At 36.8% G+C, this 10,067-nt stretch overlaps 1 protein-coding gene across 2 annotated transcripts; it reads left to right on the top strand.

The window, feature by feature from the left end:
- Positions 1-802: 802 nt before the first annotated feature.
- LOC112518029 (probable serine/threonine-protein kinase PBL7) lies at positions 803-4,255 on the top strand. Of its 2 annotated transcripts, XM_025125543.1 has the most exons (6): positions 803-1,081; positions 1,743-1,829; positions 1,941-1,987; positions 2,087-2,276; positions 2,739-3,130; positions 3,642-4,255. In XM_025125543.1, exons 1-6 carry the CDS (start codon positions 979-981, stop codon positions 3,927-3,929), a joined length of 1,107 nt encoding a protein of 368 aa, XP_024981311.1. In that variant the 5' UTR covers positions 803-978; the 3' UTR covers positions 3,930-4,255. The 2 variants fall into 2 exon arrangements, with proteins under 2 accessions (XP_024981311.1, XP_024981310.1); XM_025125542.1 differs by having other exon boundaries at positions 1,743-1,987.
- The last annotated feature ends 5,812 nt before the right edge of the window (positions 4,256-10,067 follow it).

Raw genomic sequence — 10,067 nt, 5'->3', positions numbered from 1 at the left:
GCATATTACTTAAAATTCAAGATTACAAGTAATTTTGCATAAGTACAACTTATTAAAGCTCTATTTTTAAAATTCATGTAACTAACTGCATATAAACATAATCAAATACAGGATAAACATCCATTTTAAATATAGAAAATCTAAAATATAATTAAAATAATCGTTGAGTTTTAACATAATATTTAATTATTATCTTTATAAAAAATTATATTATTAAACAAAAAATAAATTACTTTGTTATTAAATCTAAATTAAGTTGTAACAAAAATTTGAATTAAAGAAATTATACCAAAAATAAGAACTATTAAATAGTTAATTTAATATTAATATCGTTTTATTTTATTTCAAATTTTTATGTTATTTTCAAATTTATATTTCATTTAAAAATAAAAATATTATCGCTTTCTCAAAACCACATATAATCGTATTATATCAATAAAGACGGAATAAAAACTAAATATTTTAAATTTAAGATTTATATCACTGCATTATGCAAATACTCTTCTAGTATTAATAATAATTATAATAAGAAAAAACTAATAAAAAACTTTTTATAAGATATTTTAATTATCTCAACATATATTCTAGTATAACTGATAGAGGGAAGAAGCCAAACAAAGAGAGTAGAAGGGAAGTGAGATTTTTGCATTAAGCCAAAATTGGAGGGGTGAAATGTATAAATTAAGCAAAGAAATATATAATGCCCCCTCGATTTCCCCTCCTCTCTCTCTCTCTCTTAAGTTGCCAACTGTTGAATGCTCTCCCTCTTTCTCTCTCATTTATGTTGATTGGGGGTATGTTCTTCTTCGGCAGCAGAGAAGACGAAGAAGAAGGGGAATTTAATAATCTTTTTAGCATCTTACTACTATTTATTTGATTGGGTTTCTTCTCAACTTCGATACAGATTACATATAACAAACAATATATATATAGTGTGTGTTGTGTGTGTGGGAAAGAGGGAGATATAGGGGGACGGGCATGGGTTGTTTCTTTTGCTCTGGGGAAGATTCTTCCGCGAAAAGATCACCAAAGAATAACAGAGGGAACAACACCCAGAATGATCAATCACACCCGTCTTCTGGTACGTATAATGCAATAGCTGCTTGTTTTTTTCCCTTCTTTTTCATAGAAGACCATTCAAAATCGTGATTTCTGTCAAGAGTAGTGGATCGAGTTTCGTATTTGGGGAAATTTCTCATCATGGTTTCTTTTTTGATATTGGATTACGTTTTTTGTTCTGATGAATCATGTATGTCGTTAACCTGTTCGGTGTAATTCCTCTTCGCTTTTTCTGGATTTGCATCTTCTAATTTCTGGGATTCGGTAATCGTAAGTTGAATTATTATTGGGAAATCATTGATCGTTGTGTAAGATGCCAATTTTTGATTATTACTGAGATGGGATTCAGTCTTCAATTTGTAATTTGGGTAATGATCTGTTCTATCTGGCGGTCCTACTTTGGGCTTAATTAATTAAAAATCTTGTTCATCATCATGAGTAGGTCATCAAATTCTTTTGGTGGAACTTCTATAAACCCATGCCCCAAATCTATCTTTTGTTAGGTATTAATTATATCTTGGATATTTGTTTACTTTTGGTTTATAATAATTGTTGTCATATTCTCTTCCCCCTTCCTAAATGATGTTGAAGTTTTCTTGTTTTTTACTTTGTTTGTTTTCTCTATTTCCACACAAACAAACACATAGTCTAGTGATAGAGATTTGGTTGTATATATGGTTTAGATAAGTCCAAATCGGCTCCACAAGTGAAGAAGGATAATGGTCAGGAAGCTAATCAACCATCGGTTGCGAATGAATGTGAGGATAAAAGTAAGTCCACCAACAAGCAAGTGTCTAAAAAAACTAAGGCACGAACCTTCACATTTGCTCAATTGGTGGCTGCCACCAATAACTTTAAGGCTGCTTATTTCTTGGGTGAAGGTGGATTTGGCAAGGTTTATAAAGGGAAGTTAGCAGACAGTGATCAGGTTTGTGATCTTTGATCAATGAAAGAATTCTAACAGAGAAACATTTGGGAGTTGAATTGAATCATTGAGTCTTGAATTACTTTGTGTTTTCCGTTGCAGATTGTTGCCATTAAACAATTGGATCCTGATGGGGGTCAAGGGATTAGGGAATTTGTTGTTGAAGTCTTGATGTTAAGCATGGCTGATCATCCAAATCTGGTGAAATTGATTGGTTATTGTGCTGAAGCGGAGCAAAGGTTATTAGTATATGAGTACATGCCATTAGGTTCTTTGGAAGACCATTTGCACGGTAGGTTATGTGATATAAATGCTAAAACTCATATGCATGTTTGCCTCATCATTCTGATAGTTTATTCAACACAAGAAACAAACAACGATTTAGCTGAATCCATATAGGCAACTTAATCCGAAGACTGCATGATGGAAAAACAATCGAACAACCCCTTAGTTTTGATAAGAGTCTCAAATGACTACCATGAGAATTGCAAACACTCTTTATCTTTGCAGGGATGCTTCTTGTTGCAGTATTTATGAATCTTGCAACATTTTCTTTTAAATATCTATAAGTTAAAAAGCTACCTACTTGCCTGTTATCACAAATTGACTGTTTTGATTTGGGTAGCTAAAAACAATATACCAAGAATTGAGGTTGTAAATTAGTTTAATGAAGACATTGCATCAATTTATGTCATCAGATGAATCATCTTTTTATGATATTTTTATGGGGATCAAATTGCTTTTCTTGTGGCAGGTCGACGTCCCAACAGGAAACGGCTTGATTGGAACGCCCGGATGAAGATAGCTGCTGGTGCAGCCAGGGGGTTGGAGTATTTGCATGACCAGATGAACCCACCTGTTATATATCGAGACTTGAAATGCTCTAACATTCTATTAGATGAAGAGTTTCATCCCAAGTTGTCGGATTTTGGGTTGGCAAAGGTGGGTCCACTTGGAGACAAGACCCATGTCTCGACCCGAGTGATGGGCACCTACGGCTACTGTGCTCCCGATTATGCAATGACTGGTCAACTTACCTTCAAATCGGACATCTATAGCTTTGGGGTTGTACTCTTAGAGCTCATTACTGGAAGAAAAGCAATTGATAATACAAAATCTGCAGCAGAGCAAAATCTTGTTACTTGGGTAAGTTCTTTTTATTTGATTCAATTACTCTCTGATCAATGAAAATAGCAAAAATTTCTAATCTATAAACTTTCATGCTAATATTATGTATTTTCTCATTTTCACAAGCCAGATATCTCTCTTAAAGATGTAATATATCATTTTGGTGATACCAAATTGACCTGTTTGTTGTACATTAGTCTTAGCTTTTCTTCCTGTACTTGTTAGTTGTCAGTATTGCTTGCTTGTTTAACCTATTTATCTCACATCCGTCTCTGATGCATTTTCTGTCTACTTTATTTGTTTTGCTTGTTTGCACACTTTTACGTGGAGTTTGCTCTTGATTTTTGTTTTGGAAGTGTCGTCTTCACGGAAACGGTCTCTCTGCCCTTTGGGGTAGAGGTAAGGTCCACATACATCTTACCCTCAATACCCTACCTCTTTATGGGATTTACTAGGTTGGTTTGCTTTGATTTGGTTATCTAGGGATCTAACTATTATAGTATCGGTGACTATTGACCATCTATTTCAGGCACGACCCTTGTTCAAAGACCGACATAAATTCCACAAAATGGCAGACCCTGTGCTCGAGGGCCAGTATCCGGTTAGAGGACTCTATCAAGCTCTAGCCATAGCTGCAATGTGCCTCCAAGAACTACCTAACATGAGACCGCTTGTGGCTGATGTTGTTACAGCTCTCAACTATCTTGCTTCCCAAAAGTACGATCCCTTAACTCACCCTGTTCAGCATCCTTGGAGGGGTTCTCGTAGATCAAGATCCAACAACGAGAACCCGAACCCTGATCAGGGTGATGAATAGTTTTGCCAAACGAAACCACTTTTGCTTGATAAAAAAGGTGGTCTGGTTGGCTTTCAAATGCTGCTAATCTTAATTAGGTACATAATACGCCAGAAGAAATTTCTCCGTTTCTGGTTTTGTTTTTTCGGGTTTCTTTTCCCCGTGTAAACGAGAACCATTGTTTTGGTATGTAAAACGAGATGGATACAATGTGGGAGTCGAAGGGGAGTTTTGTAAAGTGAGGTTTTTTGTTTTTTTCTGTGCGAAAATGATCAAACGGTATGTAACAAAATTTAGTGCAGAAGATATATAAAATGTTATAGTGCCAGATTTGGCGATTTTGGTACTGGAAAATTGGCTTACATTTTAGCTAGCGTGCTCACACACACTATATAATATGTAGAGGGGAAAGTTCACTTAGGGTGCGTTTGGTGCGCAGACAGGACAGGACAGTTGTTCAGCATTTGGTAAGACATGACAGGATAGGACAGGACATGTTAAAATGACCAATTTACCCCCAGTAACCTGTTTAGTGTTTTTTTAACTAAATAATCAATATAATAAATGCTTACAAATACTATTTAAAAATACCAAAAAATTTCCAAAATCAATCTTAATTAAAAACTTACATTAATAAATCAAAAGATTTAAACATCATATTCACAAACAAAAAGTGAAATGTTTACCAACAGATCTAAACACAAAAGATCAAATGTTTACAATTGTGTATCAAAAGACTTCAACACAAAAGATCAAATGTTTACAATTGTGTATCAAAAGACCTAAACACAACATTTCTAATGTTTACAATTGTGTACCAAAAGACTTCAACACAAAAGATCAAATGTTTAGCAACCAACATCACATGTCTAACTTTTTTAAGATAGTCGCCACAAATTTTGGCATCAAAGTAACGTTCATGCTATTCCATTGTAAATCAAAGAAATCAAAGAAACCACCCTAGGCATCAAGAAGATGGCATCCATAATTATCAAAAACAGGTCATGTGTCACAGAAATGCAAACAGAAATGCATCAACATAAATGCATCAACTTGAACCTACCAAAATATCAAAAGTAAATCAAAGAAACCACCCTAGGTATGGGTTGCTTGATCATTTTTTTCTGCAAACACCCATACGGTTCCTTATTTTTTCGACCATCGTAAGCTTATAACAAAAAAGATTACGCAAAGTGCTAAAATGTTGAACAGATTGGATATGGAGAGGAGAAAAACCTCGATTGGATATGGAGAGGAGAGAATCGTACCGTCGATTGGAACAGATTTGAAGAGACGAACGCCGATCGAAACTCGCAGACGCTGGTCGCCGTCGATGGTCCTGGTCGCCGTCGATGAACGAAGCGATGGAGGCAGGAGCGATGGAGGCTGTGTTAGGTTTTGTGAAGCAGCCGGGTAAGGGGAAAAGGGTAATGAGGGAAAAATATTTGAGTTCCATTTAGTTCCAGGGTGTTAGGCAGAACTCGCGTGTCCCATTCTTATTCTAGTTAGTTCTACTTAGTTCCATATTAAGCCACACCAAACGTAGGACAAACGTGTTCTGTCCTGTCCAGTCTCACCTTGTCCAACGCACCAAACGCACCCTTAGGAATCTGGGAACTGTTCATAGCATGCCATGTTTCTTTCTTCAGCATGATATTCTTCATGAATAAAATATTTATAATGAATATGTAGTGTTATTTATCCTGATCGCATATTCATGATGAATATGGATGTGTTCATCATGGATTACGTATCCCTATTTTTGATGAATGTTACATGTCATGAAGTTGGTTCTTAGGTTCCTAGAACAATTTCATGTCATAATTTATATTGTTTTATTTTTTATTAATCCGTTCGACTATCAATATAAAATGGTCAGATGTATGTGAAGGGAGCCAATATTTGTTTAATTTAGACATAATCTTGATATATGTGATTTGCGCTCGTCCCATTGACCATAGCAAGTCTTGGAAGACAAGAACAAGAAATAGAACATAGCAAGTCTTGGAAGACGACAAAAGGGTCATGGAGGCAATATCTTAAGTACCCAAAGACCTTACGTAGCCGAGAAGAAAGCAAGATATCAGATGTTATAGTAATGCTACAGAATTGATTCTTGTCAAATGTAAGAATCAACTTGGTCATGAGAAAAGACGAGAATTTATGAGTTAACCAAAAATCTTGGGAAGAAATTACGTATTATAACCTACGTTTTTGTACACAGAGGATGGATAAGATTGAATCAGAATCAAAAGATGTGATTGATCCCACAAGTAACAAGAGGAGCATTGATGTTGTTGAGACTGAAGAGGTAGGTGATCGTGATGGCTGAGAGAGCGATTGTGGTGTCATGTAACGTGAGGAACACGTCAACTAGGTGATTCATGAGACAAAACATGAGAACTTACGGGAGATGTTAAAAACATACCGATGATGGAAATAAATAACTTAAAAGGATATGTGGATGTAAAATATCATGAAAATATATGTTTATTGAAGATCTAACATATCTAGAAAAAGAAATCATGAATATAAAGTCAGCAATTTCTTAAGATTATGAAGGAAGTTATATGATTTTTTAAATAATTGATCTAAGAAACAATTAAGATATTGTGTCATGTGAGACAATACAAGCATAGAAGTAACACTTAGGAACCGTTTATCAAACGCTTACTCGGGTAAGCGCTTATTAAATTACATCACCTTACCGGAGGAATATGGTAAGGACCAAGAATCTTACCCGATAAGAACGAGAGAAAGACCAAAAGTCTTACCCGATAAGTGAGGACGACGATTCTTACCACGGTTAGATTGTTCAAATATTTTCAACCCGATCAACCTACCACCTAATTACTTGGTGACCAAATAAGAGACATCCAATGATCCAATTGGTAAATAAGTTCATACAATTGAATCCAAGGAAGAAAATGTTTAGTAAAGCCCATATAATTTAAAGAGCAAAATTCACTTTTGGTCCCCGACATTTGTTATTTTAACTATTTTCATCCATCAACTTTATTTTAATAGATTTGTCTTTCATGTTTGACACCTTACAACGATTTTGGTCCTTTAGTCCAACAGCTGTTAACTTTTTCCATTAAATCCAATTTAATTAGGGATGGCAATGGGGCGGGGATGGGGCGGGGACCTCAATACCCGTCCCCGTCCCCGATCCCCCGTATGTGTCCCCGTCCCCGTCCCCATCCCCGCCGGGGATTATGATCACATCCCCATCCCCGTCCCCAACGGGGAACGGGGATCCCCAACGGGGAAACGAGGATTTTTTTAAAAAACAAAAAATTATTGAAATACACTAATATTAATATAAAACTTAAACAAGACCAAAAAGTTTAAACTAATATTATCAAAGTTAACGTCAAACGTACTAAAATTACATCGAGTAATATAAGACTTAAACAAGACCAAATTGTGATTGCAATTTGAAGGGCTGCTGCTGCTGTAGGCACATGATRTCAAGTGTCAACAAGAACCTAATTTGTATAAAAACCTAATTTGTAAAAGAAAGCAGACCAGCCACAATAACGTATTAATTTGGATCCAAATCAAGGAACATATATAACAATTAACGTGGTAGTATAAAATRGTAGATGATTAATGGAAACCTACTACCAAAGTGGTAAAACTCTAGTTAAGGAAAACATTAGTTCACAAATCAAGGAACATATATAACAATCATTATCAAAGTGGTAGTATAAAATGGTAGATGATTAATGAGGAGGGAGGATGCGGGAACCGGGAAGAAATAGGATTAGGAAATTGAAATTGTGAATTCGTACTCATAGACTGGAGGAAGGAGAAGATGCATTTACTTTTTTTATTTCACAGCCCAAAGCCCAAAGCCCAAATTCATAAAAAATATATATATAAAAAACGGGTACGGGGCGGGGTGGGGAGTGCTATACCCGTCCCCGTCCCCGTCCCCGGCTTGCGCCAAGCGGGGATCCCCGTCCTCGTCCCCGAGACCCGATTTTTCGGGGAATCCCCGTCCCCGACCGGGGCGGGTGGACCGGGTTACCCGACGGGTCGGGGTCCATTCCCATCCCTAAATTTAATGAAAGGTATTTCAGTTATTTTTACCTATTTTCATAATTTATGTTAAAATTATATTATTATATATACATATTAATATAAAATCAAAAGACCAATGGCCAAAATGTCATTTTCTTTTGGTCTTCAGGGGCCAAAACTGTAATTTTCTTCCAGCCATCTTCTCCGGCAAAGACCTCATCCTGGTCACCTTCTCCGGCCAATGTTCCATCTCCAGCAGTCAAAACAGTACCTTCCCCTTTAACATATTTCAGATCTCCATAACTGAACCCAGGTTTTTGATTGGCATGAAACTTGATATCTACACCCTTCAAGATCGAATCAGACATACCAGAATCTGCCTAACTGAACTTCTTGTGACATCGGAGATTTTTTGAACCAACGATGGCATAACCAAGCAAATCTGAAGCTTTTAAGCTTCCTTCGATTCCATCACCAACATGAATAACCTCTGATTTTTTATCATTCACAGCCCGATCTTCCTTTTTCAGAAAATTTCGAACCAGGCTTTGCCATTTTTGACATTTCGAACCAACCCATCAAAGGATTCCTATCTTCCCCTTTCATCCTCTTCACAGTGGCCTTCCAAGCTATCCTGCAACCTAACACACACACAGACCCATTTCTAAATCCAATGTTATTTTTCTTTCCAATCCCAAAAATTTCAGAACCAAAAGATAAACCTAAACCTCAAATACAAAATCAAAACTAATTGACATAGATGGTCGAGGCTCGGTATTGCAATCGCAACAGATGTTGGAGGATCGGCCAAAGAGGGAAGATCGATCAAGTTGGGTGGTTCCGTGGCAGATCGTGGAGAAGGAAGATGGGAGGAGCAAGGAAAGAGGAAGGTGGTGTCGTGGTGGTGGTCGTAGCTACGGTGGAGGTTGTCGGAGAAGAAGGCTTGGAGATGATGGAGGTTGACAGATATGGAGGCCGGCGATGAAGATAGGGTTGCTTTTTAGGGATTTGGTCGGTATTATAAGGTTAGAATGGTTTAATTTCTTTAAAAACTTTTGATTATTGATTTGACATCGATATAAATTGTTTATCTAAACACTCACACCATAATAAATATATAAGTTATTTTTATAAGCAATCTCAAACACTCTTATATATAAAATTAAATTGCATTTTTAGTCCCTATAATATACATATCCTCTTACTCATTAATTTTAATAGAAAATTATAAATATAAGTAAAAATGAATGAAACACCTCTCATTAAATTGGATTTAATGGTAAAAGTAACAATCATTAGACTGAGGGACCAAAATTGTTGCAAGGAGTTAAACATGAAGAACAAATCTGATAAAATAAAATTAAGGGACAAAAAGAGTTGAAAATGACAAATGTCAGGGACCAAAAGTGAACTTTACTCTATTTCAAATGAATTCACACACCTTTATGTCGAAAGCCCAGATACCACTCAGGCCAAAGACCCTTACTGTTATTCTTTTCAACAATGACAATGAGCAAATGCCAAATAAACAATTTTAGAGAATTGGGTAAGCGGTGATAGCATAAGCAGCTGTGAGGGAATGGCGATTTGCCCCGATCCGGTGGGGAACCCAGTTCACCTGACTCGAACGGGAGTGGAGATTCCCCGCTAAAACGGGTCCCGGGGCCGAGGATCCCCGGTAGACTCAAACCGGGGACGGGGGATGTTACTCAAACCGGGCCAGAGATCCCCGGTAGAATCAAACTAAAAAGATAGAGATATGACCGGGGATGGGATGATAATTCCCGTACCCGTCGGGGACCAGGGCCGGGGATGTTACTACAAACCGGGGTCGGGGCCGGGCCGGGGATTACAAAACCCGCCCCATCCCCGCCCCGTTGCCATGCCTAGCTGTGACAAGTGACATCAATGAATTTGGAATAAAAAGATAGTTTGTATACGGTATCAGTTGTTATAGGCAGAATATAATATAACTTTTTTGCGTGCCTGCTTGCTCCGTATTTACACAAAAAAATGATGCTCATAAAAAGAAAACGAATACGCAAAACAAAGCGAGAAAATAACTAAAATTAGTTCTATCATATCCAAAAATTAGTTTGTATACATCTCAACTAATCTTACGATTACCTC

The sequence above is a fragment of the Cynara cardunculus genome (assembly GCF_001531365.2).
Source record: "Cynara cardunculus var. scolymus isolate 2C chromosome LG 9, CcrdV1, whole genome shotgun sequence".
NCBI lineage: Eukaryota > Viridiplantae > Streptophyta > Magnoliopsida > Asterales > Asteraceae > Cynara > Cynara cardunculus.
This window is presented reverse-complemented; position numbering and strand designations above follow the sequence as displayed.